The sequence below is a fragment of the Anser cygnoides genome, chromosome 4 (genome assembly GCF_040182565.1).
Source record: "Anser cygnoides isolate HZ-2024a breed goose chromosome 4, Taihu_goose_T2T_genome, whole genome shotgun sequence".
Lineage (NCBI taxonomy): Eukaryota > Metazoa > Chordata > Aves > Anseriformes > Anatidae > Anser > Anser cygnoides.
Genome location: NC_089876.1, coordinates 71,743,858 through 71,767,128, shown reverse-complemented (window position 1 = coordinate 71,767,128; position 23,271 = coordinate 71,743,858). Strand labels below are relative to the sequence as shown.

Here is a 23,271-nt window from a genome sequence, read left to right as displayed (position 1 = left end):
CATTTTTGTTTTAAAGCTCCCCTCTTCACAATCTTCTTGTTGCCAGAAAAATAAGGTGTTGGTAATTAGACGAAATATCTTCACATATCTGTGTTCATACCCAAGATCCAGATGGGCTGCAAGTGGCTACAGAAACAGTTCTCAGTTTGTTGAATGCAAATCAAGTCTGGACAGTGCAAGCAAATGCTTTTCCTGTCAAATTCTAGCTATTTGTCACACTGTGAGTAGGAGTTAGAAGTCCTATACTGATGCTCTTTGTGGATTTGTATGCATTATAAGGGACCTGTTAAGCACTCTAGCTGCCCACATTTCTGTTGTCTCCCTTCAACTGTGGTTATTATTGCATTGCTTCAAAGCAGGAAGAACCTGACTTCTTGCAGATAGTGGCACCATCTAAGCAATTATATTAATCCTGGAGTTTTGCAGCGTTATAAGAAAACAGTGTCAAGTATACTGCATAATTTCACCTGCTGCGTGGCTTGGCCACATGAAGAACTAGGCTGAGAAATTCAATATATTTCTAGTAAAGAAGGTAAAGTAGAGGAGATATTCTTTGTGAAAGAGTGTCATTTTGTTACTTATCACTGTGGCAAAGTAGAGTGAAAGGGGTAAAATGAAGATGACTTGTTTGAAGTCATTATCCCAGGGCTGTCCTACGCTAGCTCCACACGCGTGGTGTATAAGCGATACACTCCTGAATGAAAGCAGACAGCCTGTACCAGCTCCTCTATGAAATCTGATGTACAGCAATATGTCAGCTGGTAACGAGGCAGTTGCTACCTGAGGTATCGCTGCAAATTCCTTTTTTTGTAACCTAGCCTAGAAAGAGATTTTCTATTAGGGTTTACGCTGAAGTGTGTTAGCAGAAGGAAAAGGATTGTGATTTAATGCAACAAGGGAAGTGTACACCCCTGCGCGTGCCCCAGAGTCTGAGGTTGGCGAGATGTTCCTCCTAAATCATCGTTGCTGTTTGTGCGATGTGCTACCCATGGGCAGTGCTGGGAAGGAGTGGTCAGATCAGCCTTCCAGCGTGTCAAAACGGCATCGAGTCCAGGATGATTCTCGTACAAATGCCTCATATGCCTACTCTGGCACAAGGAACAAATCAACAAAGCAGAGGTATCACTGTGGGAATTCCTACATTTGTCACCCCTCAGTTCTGGCCATTGTTCATTACATCCCAGGTGATCCCATGGAGTCACCAACTATGCCATCAAAAAGCTATGCACCTGTTTGGCCGTGGCACAACTGTTGATACCACTCAAAGTCCACATGTCAAATGACTTTGAATAACCCAAAACCTATCAGAACTTTGTGGCTTTCTCAAAAGACAGTACCCAGACTAGGTTGTTATTCTAAATTAGAAAACATCTCAGGATATCAAAGATAAAAGTTCTTGCTGGTATGATCGGAGGGAGCTGTTTTATGCATGGCTTCGTACCTCCAACAAACTATCAGAGAACTGCGTTTGTGTCCCAAATGTTAAGAATTATTTCATAATTATTATTAGCCAGTACTGTTGTTACGAGCCTGCTTGCTTCAGCCCCCGGGTAACAGAGTCCACTGCTCCGTCACACTGTTATAATCAGCCCTATTACAGAAACATAAAACTGTAACCTTCTAAGGCTGCCCGAGCTAGTGCTATAAGAACTGGGAATAAATTGAAGCAATCTTTAGGCCAGCAGCAGTTGCACTGGGAAAATATAACCATTTTTATGCATGTAATGTACATGCTCCCTCCCCACCCTCTTCATGCTCTTCTCAATGGGACAAAAGCTATCCTCAGACCCCTTTTGCAGTCAAATTAGCTCATCAAAGCAGAACAAGTTTATAACATAGTGTTCGCTGCATATCAAGTGTCCACACACTGCTTTGATTTCCATACGTGGGACTACAGTTGCTATGTTCTCAGTATTTCATTTCAAGGGGGAAGGCTATTAGGTGTTTCCCCCCAAAGTAGGTGATTATTCGATGGCTGAAGATGTCAATGATAATGAAATAAAAAAAAAGGGGCTAGCCTGTGATGGTCTCTAGCAGGAAAATGCATCTCATTAGATGGCATTCCCACCAGAGAGGCCTATGGTATTACACGCATGAATTCCTTTCTGCTGTTGTCAGCCGAGTTTGGGAAGAACACAGCACGCGGCCTCAGTGACAGTGCACAAGGATGTACAAACAGTAATTAAGCCTTGGCTCCCTGATTGGAGCCTCGCTGAGGGCCCAAGTCGAAGGGCCCAAGTGGCTTCCGGTGCTTGGGGAGCACATTAGGCACAGCATTTACGGTACAAATACCTCCTTGTCATTGTGTGCAGGACTCAAAGGGCTCAGGTCCGTGCTCGGCAGTAGGGCTCAAAACCCACCCTTTGGTGTTCGGTGATGGGGACAAACTGAACAGGCTGTGGGTGATCCAAGGATCTCTTAATTCAGTTTCCTGGCAATTCTGGAAGGAAAGGGAAAATCAGTCCCACTATACAAAATATTTACATGTGGAATTTATATATTCAAGGCTGTTTGTGAGAGTGCAGTTTTGAAAAGGTGATGGTCCTTTCCGCAGGCGGAGGCACGTTAGAAGTTTGTTGGTACTTTGGCATCAGCAACAAGGATCACATACATTGACAAGGGGTGCAGGCACCTCCTTTTTTTCCTTTCCCCCAATATCTTGGCAGGAATTAAGAGCATTTTGGCCAGGCTGTGCGTTTTGAGGCAGAAAAAGAGGATGTGTTGGTATGAAATACAGCGGTGGTCATTAGAAGATCAATGCATTACCAATGATTCCTGCAGTGGTGTCTGAGACACCGCAACGCTTCCTCGCACTTAGAAGAAGCAAAACAGTTTCCCAACAGAGAGCACTGTGTGGGAAATGTGGCCAAACGTTGGTCTGCTGGTAAGGATAGGGAGCGGGGGTGGCTGCGGGTTTAAGGGTTGCGCTGAGATGCATTATGGAGGGTATGGCCAAGGAGGCTGTCAGGCACTGAAGCACATAATAAATGTCTTTTGACTGACAACTTGCTATAACCGTGGTGCAGCACTTGTGCCCATCATTACAAGCACTGGGACATTTTCTACAGTGGCAAAATCCCTTCTCCTGTGCAGTGCAGTATCAGAGCAAGCAGGACTTCTCCCTGTGGTGTATCTGTCTAGCAAAAGGAGGTGAACTACAGGAGGGTTAAGGGAGTTATATAAGTTGAATGAGTCTATAGTTTTATGATATTCATATGAAAATAAAGTGGGGCTGGATCGTCACTAGATGTAAATCCTGTGGATGTGATACAATGCATATCAGCTGAGGTACTGGTCCTTTTGTTTATCATGTAGCAGACACGTGGTACGTGATAAAAGTCAAATCGCAGTGATTGTTATTCACTCACCCACTTCTCATATTATGCAGACAAAGCGTTGCTTTTTATCCTTCGTATTCTTACGACAATATTGCTGAGAGATTGATAGAGCATCACAAGGTCCCACAACTTTGCAAGCAGACTTCTGCTCCTTCCTTCCTCTGAACATGACACTGACTGGCAGTCCTTGTGCCCTGGCAGGTCTGATTGTCCGAGAAGTAAGCATCGAGATTTCCCGCCAGCAAGTGGAGGAGCTCTTCGGGCCAGAAGACTACTGGTGCCAGTGTGTCGCCTGGAGCTCTGCCGGCACCACCAAGAGCCGGAAAGCCTACGTCCGTATCGCATGTGAGTGTCAAGACGGTGGTGTGTGGGTGAGAGAAAGCGGAGCCTCCACCATTTGGGAGAGAGATTTTGGTTCCCGCCTACTGGGCTTTGCATTTTCTGCAGTTTTTGATGTGTACTAACATTCAGACCTTTGGAAGCATTCATAAAAAAATCTGTTATCTTGCTCTTAAGAGCAAGGAAGTCTTCAAAGCCAGGCTGGATGGGGCTTTCAGCAACCTGATCTAGTGGGAGGTGTCCCTGCCCATGGCAGGGGGGTTGGAGCAGATGATTTCTAAGGTTCCCTTCTAACCCAGACTGTTCCATGGTTCTGCTATTCTGAAATCTCATTTTTCTCCTTTGTGTGTGGGGAAAGCAGCAAACCTGTATTTCCTATGAACAGCAATTACATGTCTCAAGAAAAGTGGCTGAAGCAAATGGATAGGAATATTGTCAAAACAAGCTCTGAAATAAGGTGTCAACTGTTCTTTTGTATCTCTGCCATCACATAATAATGCTGCTGTTGCTCAACAAAGAAAAAAGTATGTATTTAGCATATCACATAACCAGGTTGGTAAGATTGCAAGCAGTCATCTCAGACCTAATATTTCATTATTGTTATTCATGGTTACTAACCTCCATATTTATTATGAGCCACTCCCAGCTTAGACTCCAAGAACACAGGGCAGCCAGTTCACTGAAACCAGATCTTCATTTGACTGTGCAAATATTTATTGTTCATTAATTTTCAAAGAGGTGCTTTTCTTTGTAATAGGGTAGTCACGCTGGGGACTCCTGTTTCTCTTTCACATGATGAAATCCCGTTTTGTAAAATGTGAGCAAAATATTTCATCTGCAATTGTATCTCTTCATCCATTTTCACCTCAGCAAAAACACATTTTATAACAAAAGGTCATTAGAAGCCAGGTTTGCAGTACTCTTACATTTCCTGCACTGGTCCTAAGAATTTATAATGAAAACAGAGAAGTCTTCCAGCCGAATAAAGCTTTTCACAGACACATTAGAGGGAGGACTATAGGATGACTCTTGTTTAAAGGTCTCAATTTAGAACTTTATTCTCCTTTTGTTCTTGTGAAAATCCTCTAAGAGTAGTTACCTCTGTGTAAATATCCAGACACACATCAAGAAGGTTAAATTTAAATACACATTTTAAAATGTGTACTCTAATAACTGACTGGAAATAAAAGACCTGTACCTTTGAGTACAGGACTAGCCTCAGAGAGGAATTTCTCCAGGGTTAAAGGAAATTAAAAGTATTGTACATGTTCATCCAGCAAAATTAGAAATGCCATTACATATGTGCATAGTGTTTTCCCATGCCAGGGAACCTTTCAAGACTTTGGGCATTTTCTTTTTCTGTACTGAAACAAAAGAGCAATTCCATTTTTTTTTTCTTCCAAGCAGTCAGCACTTCAGGGAGGCTTAGCAATGTTTGAACAGGTTTTTTTTAGATTATGAGCCCTATGTTAACTCATTAAGCCGATTTTCATGTCCTGCCAGTTAGCCTATGACAGATGACCATCGAATTAATGCAGTTTACAAGTCAAAGTGTATTTCACTTGATGGTTAAGTAACTTCTGTATACTTCCATACCTATGCACTTCGTTTTTATATATAGCACATAATTATTGTATGCACATGGAAGTTATTTTATATCAATTGACATTTCTTCCCAGGTGTCCAAATTTCTATTGAAGATGCTCGTAATACAGAGTTTGCTTTTTTTTGTTACCAAATTGTGGAGATAGGTGAACAATCAGTTTAGTGATTTTTGCAGTGTCCTGGGGTTTCTTTTAGAACAGTCTAATTAAAGAAATTCCAGGGAGTGTTATGTGCTTGTCACTCGAGCACAGCTTTGCATTTTAGTGGAGATTTTTTCTTTTGTTCCTGAGTTTAGGATTCTTGGTCAGCTTTGACTAGGCAAGTCACTTTCACTCCTTGGGATTAGGAGTTGAAGTGTCAGGCTGTCAATCTACAGGCTTTTGAACAGCTGCAGAGGCACCTTCTCTGCAAAACTACCTATTTCTAATTTCACAGATTTTTGTAAATTTCTCAGGTAACTTGGGACTATCCTTTTAGGAACACAGACATATTATCAGGGATACATACCTCCCTCGTGTGATGTCATTTTGTCTGCAAGATCACTATTTTAAACTGTGGGCTCAGATATACTGGTATTTATCAATACTCACAGCCTTGATATCAAAGGACTGAATATGGACTGTCAATGCAATTGTTGTTCCCTACCTAAACTTTAAACACAGCTGAAAAGTCTGCTGATGGTTACACAGTGTTCCATGAGACAGGAAGGTAAGGGAGGGTTCATGCAGTATTTATGAATCTGGTCCAAAATTTAGGAGAGGCAGAAGAATCCAGCTCTTCAGCTCTGCCTGCATCTGTAGTTGCATGCTTATGTCACTAATGCAGTCTTCACTTTTAATTCATGCGAAAAGTGGACATTGATACCTTTTTTAAGGTATTATTTAATTTATTGATAATTTATTGATTATTTAATATAATATTATTTATTTATTTATTTATTGTTTAATTTATTGTGTATTTTAATACCTGAACCTGTGATTTCATCTCAACAGGTACAACTGTAGCGTAACTAGCCATTCCTATCACATTAAGAAAAAAAATCTTTTCTCCCTCTCCCTCTTCCTTTCCCTTTCTCTGTTTTCCTTCTCCTTCTCCTTCTCTTCTTTCTCTCTTTTCTCCCTTATGACCACTGGTCTTATTCAGGAACTGCTGTGTCGTCTCAAGGACTGGAGCAGCACTCCATTAAAACAAACAAAAAATAATAGCATTCAACATCTCTGTTCACTGAGCGTGTAATAGAATTAACTGAAAAGTAATTTGAAAGTGTGAAAAATGTGCATCCTGGAAAAGTGGCTTGTATTTGTTTAATGCAGGGTCAGGCATGTGTCAGAAAGTACATAACAACCTAGTCAATGAAAGTTCTCTATGAAAATCAATTGCAACATCTCTCTAGCCAAGTAAAGAGCCTCAGTTATTCAGGAAGGGGAGTAATCTATAAATATGAAGTGCAGATTCTGCTGCATTTCAAAGGCTGTACATGCTAGCCATACAAATAAGAAGAGGCTGATTCAAACCAACAACCTGGCTCCCCAAAGTGTTTGGGGCATTTATTGGCATCTCACCACTGCACTCCTGGACCTCCTGTATGCTCCCTTCTGGGCAGGCTGTTTCTGAAAAGGAGCAGCACGACAGGTGATAGAAACATCATTATTTTCAGTTTCTTTCATATGCCATGGAATTCATCTTCCTGAGGCGCTGGTGTCCCCATGAGGGTGGAGCTGAGCATTTTGTCCTCTTGAATTAGCAGATTCGCTGGGATTAATTTTCACTCTGCCATTCTTGATAGTTCCCTAACCAACAAAAGCGGGGACTCCTTATGTACATCTTGGTGGAGCTGGAAAAATATAAGATTGTTGTCTGAGATATTGGCCTATGAAAGTGCTAAAATGCATTTCCTACTTGTTCATACATTTCTTCTTTGTTCTAAGCACATGTAATCAGGTGCATTGGAGTCACTAATAGGTTTTGATACAGTTCTTCTACTCAATTTAAACAAATGGACAGAGGAAGGATAAAGTTTGGGTAGCTTTCTCTTTGGCTAAAAAAAAAAATATCAAGCCCAATATAAAGTTTTAATGTGAATTTTATGTAACAAGGCTGATGTCATTTAACAGGTAAAACCTAACAGGGCACAATTCCTGTTTTAAGGATGAATGATGCCTGAGCGTGTGAGAGCAAGAGCAGAGTTAAACCCACTAGAAAATACATCTGATAAAGACTAAACAATAGCCTCAGGATTTGACCTAATTTTTAGATCAGATAATAACAGGGTGGCTAAGACAAATTGCTTTGAGCCCATGTGCGCAAAGCAGCCTCACTTTTCATTTGCTCCGGTTTTGTGTTGGTGTAGCCTCACTGACTTCATGACGTTAACCAAGGCTGTCCTTGAGAAAATATAGTGAGAATATAAACCCTAAATCTGCTGTCAGGTTTTGGATTTGTTGAAAACAAGTAAGAAAATAACAGCTTTTTCTGCAACTTCTGTTGAATGATCTTTTTTTGGTGTAACGAATCTGGAGAGTCTCTTCTTTTCTCTTAGTCATTATCCTAAAACCAAAGTAGGAAGGAAGGAAGGAAGGAAGGACGGAAGGAGGGAGGGAGGGAAGGAAGGAAGGAAGGAAGGAAACTTATTTTTCATTTTAAAAATATCATTTTAAAAAGCCCTGATGTAGTAAGGAACTGCAGTAGTTAATCTTTGTATAATTTCATATTAGTTTACTGCCTACTTATCTAGAAGCCTTTTTTTTCCCCAGACACCTTTTCAAAGGAATGTAGCTAATATATGCATGTCAGATGCTGTATACTGATAAGATAAACGTGGTACAGAAAAGTAAACTAGTTTACCTGATGGTTTATCTCTGCTTACAAGGGGTATGCAATCATACAAAGAAACAGATATAAAAATGTCCCCTCACTACAAGAAGGACATGGAGGTGCTAGAGAGGGTCCAGAGAAGGGCAACGAATCTGGTGAGGGGTCTGGAGAACAAGGCTTACAAGGAGCGGCTGAGGGAGCTGGGGTTGTTTAGCCTCGAGAAGAGGAGGCTCAGGGGTGACCTTATTGTTCTCTATAGGTACCTTAAAGGAGGCTGTAGAGAGGTGGGGATTGGTCTATTCTCCCACGTGCCTGGTGACAGGACGAGGGGGAATGGGCTGAAGTTGCGCCAGGGGAGGTTTAGGTTGGATGTTAGGAAGTACTTCTTTACCGAAAGGGTTGTTAGGCATTGGAACGGGCTGCCCAGGGAGGTGGTGGAGTCACCATCCCTGGAGGTCTTTAAAAGACGTTTAGATGTAGCCCTTAGTGATATGGTTTAGTGGAGGTCTTGTTAGTGTTAGGGCAGAGGTTGGACTAGATGATCTTGGAGGTCTCTTCCAACCTAGACGATTCGGTGATTCTGTAAAAAATAAGAAGAAGAAAAAAAAATCACAGATTCATTACGGACTGTCACTTATCTTTTAGTATTGGGGCTGCAGTGCCTTTCTTCCCCCTGCCTTCACACAACTAAACCAGGCAACCTTATGAGCATGTGCTCCTGTAGCCACCAAAGGCTTTTGTTGGCTACACCAAAACATGCATTTTGTAGCCTCCAACGCATATTGCAATAGATATAAATTTGGTGCACAGCAGGATAAAGAGTGAGAGCTGGGAAGGATAACACTTGAAAGTTTTAATAGGAAGGCATGTCCAGGATGTGCCCTATTAAAAACAACAACGAGAGAATGCTTTGTGCATTTTGATAAGAGAATTAGCAGAGATAGGACCTTAATTTCTTCTCTGTGCACCGTTTCAGTTACTCCTAATCAATATCTGCTTCACGTAGTTAATGAGGGGATAACTGCATTCCGTGGTCTGGAGCTGAGACCGCTGAAGAAACAACGTCAGATCACAGAAAGGGCAGCACGGGAGTTAACTAAGCATTTAACATACTTAGTACGGTAACTCTGCTTTTCCTCTTCACAGGCTTGTTTGTCTGCTGCTTCCCAAATTAACAGGCGTGACCAATTCTCAAACTTAAGGATGCAATTGCAGCAGTAATAAATACACATAAATAAGCAATAAAAATGCCATAAATACAAATCACATTGTTCTGTAATAAAGACTTAAGGTTTTATAAATTAAGATGGACATTCACTTCATTGTTAGCATTGTTTAAAAACCAAAAGAACCCCTTTACTAAATGTATATGGGTTTAAATCCCCTAGCAGGAGCCTTGAGAATACCCTATGCTAACATGCCCAAGAAATGATCATCTTTCAATGGAGTCTGTTTAGAGAGTGATGATGAAACATGGATGCAATCAAGAAGTTAACAAAAGTTTGTATACAGTTTGGTCACGATGAGACATCTATGTGAGTCAGAGTAGCATATTAGAAGAGCAACAACAACAAAATACCATGTTTATATATATTGTTTGCTGTTTTACTATTTCAGTGTGTTATAAATTCAATTCTACCTGTAAACTGTAATGTACACTTGGTGTTTGTAATGTCTATCTTCAGAACATTTAGTTCATCTGTCATCTAGAGCCAGTTGAGGTGTCATTTAAACTTCACATTTAGATTTTCTTGAAAGACAAGGAATTTAGATCCCGTCTTCAATAACCAAATAAAGTAATGAACGGCGTTAAGTTTATAAGTTAGTTCTCAGGTTAAGCTTACAAAATAAAACAATATCTAGCTATCAAGTAAAAATATAAGAGGAGGAGAAGGGTGTGATTGATGCGTGCCTGGGAACCCATCTGCTCAGTGAATTCTTTATGAAGTGGGCTTGCTTGAATTTTTTACAGTTGTACCAATATCGAACGTGTTGAGTGGGTACTTCATTATAGACGTAGCCCACGTGGAAGCTGTGTTGTGAAAGGCTGTTTTGTCTTACCAGCACATGGCTGAACTAGCTTAGAGCTGAAGGGGGAGGAATGGGACAAATGATTTTTCAGCAGGCGTGCAGGCGGTGGGTGAGGCTCCAAGCAGCTGCCAAGGGTAAGTGTTATCCCCAGCTGGCTGAAGATGCCATCAGCAGAATGAGGGTCTGGCAGGTGTGCATCTCCAATTTGCTCAGGCTCTGAGTACATAGTGAATAACAGAGGACAGCGGGTCATAGGATCAAGCAAAGCATCTTACAGGTGGTAGCCCAGCAAGTGAGGGGTGTTCATCAACTTGTTCAGTACCTGAGGTCAGCAGATGTAGCGTCCTGTGTCCCCAAAACATGTTGTGCTCTTCCAAGTAGTCTTCCTCTGTCCCCATCAGCTGGGATATGAAAGTTGATGTGGCTTCTTGGCCACATGAGATGACAACCAGAGGCCTCGCTCCCTGGGCTGAAGAACTAGAAGCAAGCTCAGCTCAAGCCATGAGGTTCCACGTCCTTGAAAAGGGGGAAGCTTCTTCGTCTTTGCTGTTCCTCTCCAGTCTGAGAAGGAGGCTGGGGCAGCCTTACAGTGCCACGACATGTGCCAGATTTGAGCAGTCCCTCCAGAGAAGGAAGGAGAAGCACGGAGTTGTGCACCGAATACAAAGACGGGGTTTTGAGGTGTTGACTCCCATCCCCAGTTCCAGGTATTGACGCTTGGGCCAGCTGCAAGCACAGCCCAGTCTAGCTTCAATCTCATCCCACAAGCAGCAAGGCACAGAAGTGTGCCCTGGGAGGGAAGTCAGCTTTGATCGATGCCCAGCATGTGTCTGATACAGCAGGGGACTCTGCAGAGAGAGGCACCCCATTTACAACTGACAGAGGTTTCAGGGGGATCCCCTGGGCTGATGACACTCTTGTGACAGTCTCAGTGGAAGTCTGGTCTGATCTAATTAACAACAAAGAGCTGAAACCACACAAGGACAAAATGAAAGAAAAGAGAATTTTTATATATAACCTTGCCATCACTTACCCACCAGTGTGATTGAGCATGACAAAGATTGTAAATTCAGCTGTGAACAGAAGAGAGAGGATGAAGTATGTCTGATAGCACATGGTTTCTTACATTTGGATTGCAGTTCAGTCTCTAATGCTTTTTTTTAGGGAAAAAAAAAAGAAAAAAGAAAAAAAAAAAGGTTTCTCAACTTCACCAGCACCACAGAAAGTGATGGAAGAACAAGATAGTTTTACAATATCATTCATGTTTTTCTAACTCAGCACCAATCAATCATCTATGTTTGGGAAATAAATGCAATGACATATGTTTTTACAAGCACATGGATCCTCTTTCATTACACAGAACATCAGTGGTGTTTTCCCACTCTTTTTCCACAATTATTTTTCTGTTTGGGCATTTATTATTAGTCTGGATAAAATTAAAACAGGATTCAATCTTGCCTCTTGACAACACTCTCAGCAATAGGAGGTAGACTTGGATTAGAGAGCTTGGCTACCTATTGATATACTCATAACAGCTAAAAAAATACCAAGCCTTATTCCCCCTTTTCAAGTGTTTTATCTGCATTTTTTGCACATAGTACATTTGATTTTATATGGATGCCTATATGTACTGCCTGTAAGAAGTAAACTGTCATATATATGTACTCCTTGTGAAGGTCTTCATATTCTTAAAAACTTCTTTCTCTGACGACAGACATCAAATGTATGTTCTTCTCTCAATGGGCATAGCTAACAGGAAAGTTGGATAAAAAATAATGTGGCTTTTCTTTTTGCATTCTTAAAACTTGCTAATTTTTTTGAAATATATTTATAGAAGGAAAGTTGGAGTTACTAGAAGGAGCACAGAATAAAGAGTCTTTAAGGTCTACCAAGGGCAGAAATCCATCTTTCTCTGACAGTAATGCAGCATTGTTCTGTTCATTTCTGGTTTACATCTAATTCCTGTCTGACAAGTGTCCGTTTTTCATTCTCATTCATTAGTCACCCTTGCATTAGCACTGACTTGAAGACATCTGACCTGCCTCTTATCACGTTTCTCAGAAATGATAAAAGATATCCTTAAAGTTTTACCCACCCACCCATCACAGCAAAATACAGAGCAACAGAAAGGAGATAAAATACATTTGGTAAAAAAAAAAAAAAAAAAAAAAAAAAGAAGAAGAAGAAAAAAAGAATAAGGTCATTCTTTGCTCTTTTGTAGAAGATGACAGGTAGAAAATGAACTAAGGACATGCTATGAGTGTGTATGGAAACTATTATCTTTAGCAGGTGAAAATGCAACTTTTGAGCTGTTTGTAAGCTAAACATGCATTAAACTTAAAAGGAATTTAACAATGCATCGAAATTAAGCTCTAATGCCCTTCTTCCCCAAAAGCACAGAAATTCAGGAATAAAGTTAACAATATGGCATACACTGAGATTTTGATTTCCCATTACACTATTTCAGTTTTATGCTTGTGGAAATTCTCTCATTTCAATGCAGCTCTGAATGCAGCCATCTGTCCTTAACAGAGAGGCTTGCACAGAAGTATTTCAGGAGTCTCGGATGAAAGTCTCATCTTAAGTATGCTGTAAATGTGCTGCAGTATATGCCACAAGAGCCCCCTCTGAATTTACTAAGACTCTACGTTAGTAAAGAAAATAGTCTAGCTCAAGGTGGCGGATCAGAATTTTAATTCTTCTCCTTGCTTTCTTTTTATGAAGAAAGCCTTGAAGAGAAGTTAGAGGCAGGGGGAAAAACCTGATGGTGGTACAGGCCGTCCCCCGGGCCTGGCGGTGACGTCCTCACCTGTGTCTGGGTGCAGTATATGAAGGAGCCCACAAGCAGAACAAGGTGGACCTTTCAGCATCGCTTCCCACCAGGGCTTGCTCTACTCCGAAGTGATGAGCTGTGGCAGCAATGCTACCTGTATAATACGAGTATCGCTAATGCAATCAGGGATTATTCTTCGTTACTAAAATTATAATGGAAAGAAAGTGCAGATGCACTAAATAAGTGTCTCTCCGTATTGAGGGTGAGGGGGGAGAAGGCTCTCTCACCATCATGTTAACAGAGCTGCTGCTGACCTGAAGCTTTAATAATTCACACTGCCTCTTCACAGACAAAGAGGTCATGACAGAGAATGGATCAAACGTTTTATTGTTGTGTTGGTTTTTTTTAAGGCATATTTTCTGAAGATTGTTAAAACTTTTTTTTTTTAATGGGATGTATTTTATTTGTCTTTTACCATTCTTTGGGAAAATGTACCCCTTCTGTCCTTGCTTGCAAGCAATCGTAACTTCTATGACACTTCCGAAAAGTGACAAATGTGTTTGAAAAGGCTCCCTTTGGAAAAGATCCAAAGTCCCTCAGTACATTAGCAAGCTCACCCACTCCTGGTTGATAGTGTGAAGTTGCCGTGATGACTGTAACTGTTAAATGGAAAAGGAAGCTGAAGACTGAAGAATTAGAAGGAAGTCTTTATCTACAGAAATCACGCTGCAAGGGCCATAGGAAAAAGGAGTCATTTCAAAACTCAGTGCTGTCCCAGCAGGGACTTTCATGATAGCTACAGAAGGTGAGGAAATTGTCCAGGCCCTCCACTTCTTCATCATTTAAAAACCCACCTTATTAACTTGCTTGTCTTTTGCAACCAGTGAACCTTATGCCTGAAACCCACCTTATTAACTTGCTTGTCTTTTGCAACCAGTGAACCTTATGCCTGCTTAGGTAAGAAGCGCCCTGCACAGCTGCCATCTGTAGCTATTTGTAGGTGGCAGGGCTGCAGCGGAAGGTGGTGGGTAGCTCTGGCTGCATAAAGCTGTAAACGTGGGAGGGAGCTAACAGAACAGGGGATAAAAGCTCCCAGTCTTGTAAATACACAATTATGTACTTTTTTTTTTTTTCTTTTCGAAATGAGTATCATTTACTCAACAGTATCTAATGGCTCCTTTGAGAACATTGCTGTCTATTATGTCAAGGCCCCTACTTAGCGTATTTTTAGTTTGTGGATCATTGACCCACTGGAAAGCAGTGGTGCTGCTCAAGTGCTTCACGCCAGGCGAGGCTCTGCAGCGTGGGAGGGGAGCTGGGGGAGCCGCATCCCAGGGGATTCCTCTCGCCTCCCATAACTGTACTGCGGCACTTCCCAGGGAAAACAGGCCATGCGTACCTAGCAGTTCCAGCTGCTGAGAATAAAGAGGGTAAAGTGTTAGGTTTTTTGTTTGCTTTTTTGCTTTTTTTTTTTTTTTACTGTTATTACACATTTTTAGACTTAATGCTGTTTACTTTTGTTTGCATTAAAATTGGTGGGTTTTTTTTGGAGGTGAGCATTTCGTGAGTGAGGTGATTGCTGTGCACACATGAGGCTGGAAACTTCAGAGCTCTATTAATGTTTCAGGAAGGTAGGGAGGACAGTAAATCAATGTGTCAAGGAAAAGCCTCGGATTATTATCTGTCTAATCTGGCTCTACTGTATTCATCCCTCCATATCTGAACACATGAATGCTATTATTAATGAGCCATTTATTGCTGTGCTTATATTCTTCTATTACCAGCAGTATAATAACTTTCTCACTTATCCTCATGATATTAGAGCACAGTACATCTGTTATAATTGTCCATAGCAAGTACATATGTGTTCATTATGTGTATTAAAGTATACCTGATGTGGAGGGAATTCTTCTCCACTGGAGATATCTGTGGAACTAGCAGTAATATAGTCCGAGTTATCTCTGATCTAAAGCAAACTGCTTTAACCCAGCATTACATGTGCCCAGGATATGTACCAAGCATAAAGGATCTGTGAGGAGCCTGGACCACAGGAAGAGTGTCGTGTCCCAAGAAATCTAGCAGCTCCTGAAAGACCTGCCCATCTGTGCATTTAATGTGCAGAAGTACAGTGAGCAAAATCAGGGGGTTGTGCTTGGAGTGACTCCCACCCACAGAGGGGATCTGGAGCAGTTTGTTGTTACCCAAATTGAGCTGTACAGCCCTGGCTAGCCTGTCAGAGAGAGTGGGATGAAGCTGGTAATGCTGGGGCTGGCAACACCGTGGGAGGTACATACAGGTGTCAGGGACAGACCTAATCTCTCCGGTTGTCTTGCTGTGATTCCTCTCACATGAAGTAGCCTCGCTGGCCCAGAGTACCACCAGTGTGTCAAGGATGCCAGCAGACACAACCAGGCGAAGCTTGACATGTCATCCAACAAAATCACCAGTTCTGTCTTCCATGTCGTAGGTTAAAGCCCCCTACATCAACATCTGAGGTTAAAATGGTGGATTTTTTTGCTCGTTTTCTAAAGCCAGCCCGGCTCTTTGATCTGGATTCCAACAAGGCCCCGTGCCCACCTGCAGCAGGAACAGGCAGCAGGGGAGAGTGTCCCCAGCTGCTACTGGGGCTGAATGCTCACCTTTCCCTCTCCACCCTGGCACAATGAAGAGTGTGTCAAACCATGGTGGAAACGTGGATCCAGTGGTAAGATAGGAAATTCCCAAGTCCGTTTTACCACCGATGCAAATATGTTACAAAAGTGTACAAGAAATGCCAAAGTGAACTGCTCCAAGATCAGGAGACACATTTGGTGTTGTCTCTGCCTGTGACATTTCTGTGGTGCTGTGCAGGGAACCAAGCATGGTTCAGCTATACGTTATGGGTAGCGTTATCTATTTAGTGTTACAGGGATAATGAGACAGTGAAGACAAAGTAGCTAAAGCTGTAAAGTTAACGTTTATAAATTAAAAATGGCAGCACAAACACTTTAAATTATGAGTTTAGGATAACTCAGCTTATGTGCTTTAGTTTTACAGGTTCTTATAATTTCCTTTAACTTTCTTTAGTGATTCACTGGCATAGCTTAGCAAACATAAATTACCTGAAGATGGGATTTCTTTTTCCTTTTGTTCTGTGTCTGACTGAACATGACCTTTCACAGCGAGGCCTTGGTTCTTGGCTGGGTTCACGTGTACTACCACAATATAAATAATAAATCCACTATGAAACCTCTGACCATTTAATGCTTGAATGAAGTGAAAACATGTCTCGGTGTTGAGTGCTCCACTTTCCAGGGAGCAGATATGCTATTTTCTCTGTTTAGTAAGACCTCTCACATCTTAGGCAGTACAGCAATCACATGTGATACGCACCACCAGCTATTAATACTATTAATTTGCCTCCTTCTCCCCCTCTTTCTCCCTCCCCAGATCTCCGGAAGACTTTTGAGCAGGAGCCCCTGGGGAAAGAAGTGTCCCTGGAGCAAGAGGTCCTGCTCCAGTGCCGTCCCCCTGAAGGCATCCCAGTAGCTGAGGTGAGCAGCAGTGGCATTTTGCCCCAAGCAGCTGGCATTTGGGTATCCTAACTGAGGCCTGATCGGTGGCTAATGGGGCGGGGAATGAGGGCATGTCGTGATGAATGGATGGTAACGGAGAGCTGACTGCCTGCTGGTGGTAGACAGGATTGATCGGGAACTGATTAATGGCTTTGGAAGCGATTAAGGTGTCTTGCTGGGCAGAGCTATAGGAGGTTTGGTTTCAGGTTTTTGTGCTCTGTCAGAAGTCGTAGTTATAACTGGAGTCCAAAGGACACATAGCTGGTGGGGCACACTAATACCATCCTATTATCTTTCCTTGGCCTTTTAAAGAAAAGGCCATTTCAGTTATCGAAAGAGGCATCTTTCAAACACGCTATAAAGACATTTTAATTCTTTGTTTGCTAGATTTTATTTCCCTCACATGTTTGTGCATATACTTGTGTGTGCACCGGCTGGCCAGCTAGGTGCAAGAGGATGTATCGTGGTCCAGTGTGGGTTCCCAGGTGAGGCAGCACAAGGTGGGGGCAAGTAGGGGACGCATCTGCAAAATAATCCATTTTCTTAGGCTTATCTGTATTTCTCACTGGCATTTAAGTAATAGAGAGTGGGTAGCCTTCCATCCACCTGGCAGGAGCAAATCTACTCTTCACCAAAATACGTGCCCCCGGGCAGCAGCAGGTTGCTCTGCCTAAGTGCAGTGGTGGCTCGAGCCGAAGATGGCTTCGGCTCATTGCTCACGGGAGGGGGGTTTCTGAGTCACAGGGGAGCACTGAAATCCTAAATCTGCTTCTGCTATTAAGAGAAAAATTGATTGTTAATGATGGTAATTCCCCTATCTGAATTCTCCTCGGTCTTCCTCTGCCGCGCAGAGAAGGAACTGTTGCCAATTTGCATTAGGATAAGTTAGGCTGTCATGGCTAAGTAGCAAACTGGTTGTCACTCAGCGCTGATGACTGATTTCTCAGGAGACAAAACTTTAAGCGTTACCTCCCCAAGTTCAGGTTTAGTTGGAATTGCAGAAAAGTGTCCACAAACATCAGAGGGAATAATTAGCATAGATTTCTCCTCTTTCCTTTTTCCTTAGGCTGTTTTCTTTCGCCTTTAAGATTCCCCAAACTGTAAAGAGCATTTAGGTCTGCTGAGCCAGCCTGCTGACAACCTCAATGTTAATCAGTTGGCTTTCCCCAAGAACTTATCAGCTTTTTTTTTTTTTTCCTTTCAGATGCTCCTTTACCTCAAATCAATTTGCCATTGTGCCTTGATGAGTATTTGAAATGGGATAGGCTACTGGAGGGGCAGATCATTACCTTTGCTAGAAACTGAGATTGGTCATGACAGGTAGTTTTTTTGAGTGTGGTGTTACAAGCACCTCCGAAATGTTGGCGGTGAGCACAGGTATTCCCATGGAAAGGTCTATAATGCCTGGTCAGGTGGCCAGGACCCAAACAGCATGATTTAGCATGCTATGTGGAAGGAGAGCTCTCTCTGCTGTTACAAAAATTTCTGCATGAACCATTACTACTTGTAACTGTTATTCTTAAGTCAAATTATATCTGTCCTCCTTCCACCAAGCAGCTGTAAAGGCAAAAAAAAAAAACGTGCTGCACTTGCCATGTCTGCTTCCTAGTACAACATCTCCCAAGGAAGTGATCTCTGAAAAGATCCCCTGTGAGCTGCTTTCATAATAATTGCACTTTTTCCTGCCTCCAAGTATCCTGGCTCACTTTGTCAATAGCAGAGATTCATGACTCTACATTAACAGGCTCTGAATCTTATTTGTACCGTGGTCAGGGCAGACACCAATTAACACTTGGCAGGCTCCAAAATCATATACTCCCCATCTGACATTCAAAAGAGCCATTCTCAATGTTGTATTTTTTTTCTCTTCTGACTTTTGAAGTCGGGAGGAGATCAAACACCCAGATTGGACAGCCGCCTAATACAGCCTCTTTGTAGATTCTTTCCAACACTATTAAAAGAACAAAGACCTGAACACTAATGAATATGAATACCTTAATGTGACACTTTATTGCAGCCACTTGGTGAAGCTGGTAAGATAAATTTTAAAAAATGGCAAGATGAAAGGTAACTTGGTGGGTTGAAGGATTACATGATTATTTTAATTTAGAGATGAATGAGTTCTTTGTTTAAGACTTCATTTATTTGTTCAGAGAAGTTTCTGACATGGTGGTACAGGTAACTAAGTAAGAAAGGACTTGGGAGAAGGCAGGCAGCAGACTGAGGCTTTTTTGCACACTGGAGAAAGTCTGGTTTGATTCCAGGTAGAGTAGGGTGTCATAAATGCTGCAGCTATCAGCAGTATTTCCAAATGCTTTAGTGACCATGTACCTCAGACTCTTCCCACTCTGGGCACTATGTTGTGTTTTGGTGTTGTTTTTTATGACTTACTGGCTTCTGCAGCAGTCACTGGCTTTAGCAACGAAGAGGGAAGAAAAGATTACACTATGAAACTGTACAAAATACGCATTCAGTGTGACATCATGTTGGAGTCCAGAGTCCTGGAGTCTTCCACTTGTTTTTTGTTTGTGTTTTTGTTTGTTTGTTTGTTGTTGTTGTTGTTTCTCTTTTTATTATTATTATTATTTAATTCTGATTAATCAATTAAATTTTATTTATTTATTTCTCCTGGTGTTTCCAAGTGGTGGGAACAACCACGCTTAGGGATAAATTCTTTTCTCCTTTTGGTAGCGAGGGAATTTAGTCCTATAATTGCCAGCATATTTAATTGCAGTTAACTGTGTAGAGCTCTTATGGATCAATGCTGGAGCAGTTCTTGATATTGAAAGGCTGAAGCACATAACAGCATTCAGCTGCTCGAGAGGGCAAGAAGGACAAAGATCGAGATGGGCAGGCAAAGCTTTTAAAGCAGCACTTACCAGTCCCTCAGATCCACTAGGACATGATGAGCATTAGTGTAGGCTCAGATCATGGCCACTGAAAAGAAACTTCAAGATCCGAACAGAAGAAGAAGAGAAGGGTATGTGTTAAACTACACCAGCCTCATGTCCTGAGGTCAAATCAAAGTACGTCCTGCTTGTTCACTTGGGACAAAGTAAGAAGCAGAGGGTTTGCTTGGTCACTAGGAAAATCAGATCAGCTTCTCTGTGGTCATATACCTCTACCCACCAGCCCTGACCAGCATCTGTGCCAGCTGCTCCATGGCATACGTACCTACTCCTAGCATTATAGCTGATATCAAGCTGAACCTACCTACAGATTCTGAAATGCCCGGGGAAGTGTTTTGCCTTTTCCTGTACCTGGCCCTGATGAGCAGGCATGGTTACAGTGAGGTTTCCACATGCAGCAGAAGGGTAAAGGGGCAAATTCACATTGGCCTACCTTGAAGAAAAAAAAAAAAGAGAGAGAAAAAAAATGGAATGAGAGGAATGGAAATGAAAACAAGCAAAAACACTAGCTCCATGCTTCCTTGCCCTGTACTTTTCATCAGTGGAGAGGAATAGGACAAGGCAGTGAGATAAGCAGTCTGGCCCGACAGAGTCATCGAGAGCTGCCAGTGCTAGGCACTGCTGGAGATTAGGCAGTCCCAGCTCCCTGGTGTCACGCAAAATGTCCATTTCAGTTCGACTCTGTTTCACATGTGCATTTTTTCAAACTTAACCTGAGAAGCCAGGAACAATCCCATTCTGCAGTGCTCCGACAGGAATGACAGAATTATTAGCAATTAATCCCCTATTTCATTTAATTCGTTCTTTGAAAGATGCCAGCATCATATTGCACATGGCAAAATACAGTCAGAGGCACCGAGTCACAGCAAATTAGGTCACTGAGATAGGATATAGATCAAAGCATCAATGAGATGTAAGATTGGTTAATACGCCATAAGCTGCTAGACGAACTTCTGCATTGAGATGTGTGATTTGCTGCACCTTCACCAGGGGGATAATTGCTTCTTTAATTATAATTGAAGTGTTTCACGGAGGAGTTTAACTGGAGAGCAGGGTGCAGCATGCAGTTTGGTGACCCATTTGAGTTTAAAACATGACATAGTATTTATCCACATCCACGTCTCTAATTAGGAATTAGCGCAAGGAGGAAAGCATTCCTCTGTCAAGAGGCAGACCGAGGTGTTTTGCTGAGTCAAGATGACTGCGACATGGGCTTCGTCGAGCTGTCGTTGCATGGGGAAAACCTGGTGGAGGCTGAAGACTTCTTTAAATAGGCAGCATCAGGTGGCTGCTCCATCTAATTGATTGATAATACGACTGCTGTTTGCCTCCTTTCATGAGAGATGCTTATATTTTGCTGCAGTTGTCCCTTAATTGGAAGTTCATGTGTATGCATTTCCATGCAGGTGTGTGTCACTGAGACAGAGTTTATATTCCCAGCAGGAAAGTGAGCTCACAGAGAAAGGGAGTGGAGCAGTTTGTGGGCACAAATACTAATTAGCTGGGAAGCAGCACTGCCCTTTGCAGTGCCTTGCAGCACACAGCTGAATGCCTTCAGGTGTCAGCAGGAGGAAGACGAGGAAGGGGGACATGGGTTTGTCTGTGGGAGGAACACAACCCTTTTTCTCTCTTTTGCTACCAAATTCAAGCAGAGGCTTCAACCATCGGTGCTCTGTGCTCATCTCTGGTGTTGGTTGGTGATGTACATTGCCTCTCCTGAATCAAATTATGTGGTAAGATGGGAAAAATGCACTCCAGAAGCTCAAAGCAGCTATTTTAGCTCCTGGGACTGATTAAGGTTTATTTACCTAAAGCCTCAAGGGTGGATGCTGGTTGATGGGAGGTCTGTGCTGTGCTTCAGTGTTGCTGGCACAACAGATTGACACCCAGCTCCTACATTGACTGTCCTGAGTCAGAGAGGAGCAGGGAGGTGAATAAGCTCGGTGGTGCAAAGGAGCCCTAACTCCTGCTCCAAAGACTGCCTGTTAATTTTGCCCTGCAGAGCTGGTGGATAAGGTCTGGTAGTGCGGGGATGTCCTTCTTCAAAAACACAGGATAAAGCTCCCTGTATTTTTCAGTGTCTGGTCCTGTACATACCTGTTCCTTCTGCAGCCCAATCTATTTGTGGGTGGCAGGGGCACTCTTCTGAGAAGCAAGAAATAGCTTACACCCCCCTGCTTGAGAACAGGCTTGCATTTGGGTCTTGTGCTTTCTGGGAAACGCACTGACTACTAGGTTATTTCTTCATTTGTTATGCATTTGTATTTACCTTACGCATATTTTTGGAAGCTGCACAGTGTTGGGGGACAGATTTTGGCAGCACCTTTTGATGAGGCTTTGTGTTTTACATTCCCTACTGGTTCATTTCTGTGGTGCAGAAACCCCTGCTGAGATATGTAGCTCTTCAGGCAGGACTGATTTTTTTGAGACCTGAGTCTTCTGTGGTTTCTAATCCTACCCTTTTTCTTTGTAGTGCAGTTCCACTGATACCCTTGTAAGTGAGGGCAGTGCTTGCTCCTCAGTGAGTTAAGCTGTTGTTTGCTTAAATCTCAACACAAGCAAAGATGGTCTGTGGGACTGGAGAACAGTCAGGTTTGTAGTTCCTCCATAAAATGTTGCAATGGGAGGTGTTCTGCGTGACTGGTGACACACCCTGATAACCTATCCTCTCTACAGCTTTCTTTTTGTGGTGAAGGTGGCTCTGAGATGCTAGTTTAGCTAAGACTAGCTCCCTCTCCCTTTCATAATGTACTCAGAAAAAGCAGTGTTTTCCCTTATACATATTTTTTGGAAGATATACAACGTGTGATATAGATTTTTGGCAGCGTTTTTGATGAGGTAGACAAGCATACCTCCAAACTGCTCCCTTAGAGAAGGCAGCTTCACATCCTGGAGATACTACTCTGTACACCTACAGCGTTAGTCCATCAGGTTCTACTTTGACAAAAGCTGATCCTAGCTCCTAACAGTCGAGTCCTCACAGTGCCTGAAGTGTGAGAGTTACTTCTGACAGTGGTTTGTGGAGCTTGAGTTCTCACCAGCATTCACAGCAGTAGTATTTGCCTCGGTCAGTTCTTCTGGCAGTAGCCTGCTCAGATTTAGTGCTACTTTAGGTGTGAAGAATTATGATGCTTCCACGTTTTAAGAGAGGTGCTTTCAAAATTTGGTCTGTAGAGCACACACATTAGCTGTAACTCAAGAGTTGTTTGATCAGGTTTTGTTGGGTTTTGCTCAGGAATTTCCAGGTGCTTCTAGAGCTGATGTTCTTCTTTCAATAAGGTGTGCCCCCTGACTGAAAAAAATTCCTGTATACCTTTAAAATCAGTAAGGGGAGTTGTTCATGTGACAAATTCAGAGGGGACAGGAAAGGGACTTAGGGACTACAGTCACCTTCAATATCCTTTTCCCTTATTGAATGTAATGATTGTGAAAAGCATATACCTCCTTCTATCTATCCATCTACCCATCACGGGCATATTCAAAGTACCACAGACTTCACACTGATAACCTCTTTAAAGCAGTTTCCAAACAAATAACCTGTTTAAAGTGGTTTCCAAACAGAAAATCCCCAGTCACCTTGGGGTTCGTGGAGTCCAGCTGCCCACGTGGTGCCAAAAATGCCAACCAACACACATGAGCTGTAGCACCTCCATCCTAACCCCCCTGTTTCAAGCAGGAAAAGGAGCATAGCATCTCTTGTGGGCCTCAGGGCATCCACCATGGGTTTCAGTTCACGATGCCACGATGTTTGAATTTACAGCTCTATGATACAAAGTTCTCCACCTGCAATTACCTGAGGCATGCAGTCCACCTCAGCCTTGGAAGTTTCCTCTGTGAGGTTTTACTTCCCCATTGTGCACAAAGCGAAGCTGTAATAGGGCCAGAGACTTCCAGCAGCTGTATGCACA

The 23,271-nt window shown here is 42.4% G+C and overlaps 1 protein-coding gene across 1 annotated transcript in view; it reads left to right on the top strand.

Annotated features, from left to right (window-relative positions):
- Positions 1 to 23,271, top strand: part of UNC5C (unc-5 netrin receptor C) — a 247,808-nt gene that overhangs the window by 176,801 nt on the left and 47,736 nt on the right. The window contains 2 exon segments of the mRNA XM_048049472.2: positions 3,540 to 3,683; positions 16,330 to 16,433. Coding sequence (XP_047905429.2) covers positions 3,540 to 3,683; positions 16,330 to 16,433 — 248 coding nt within the window.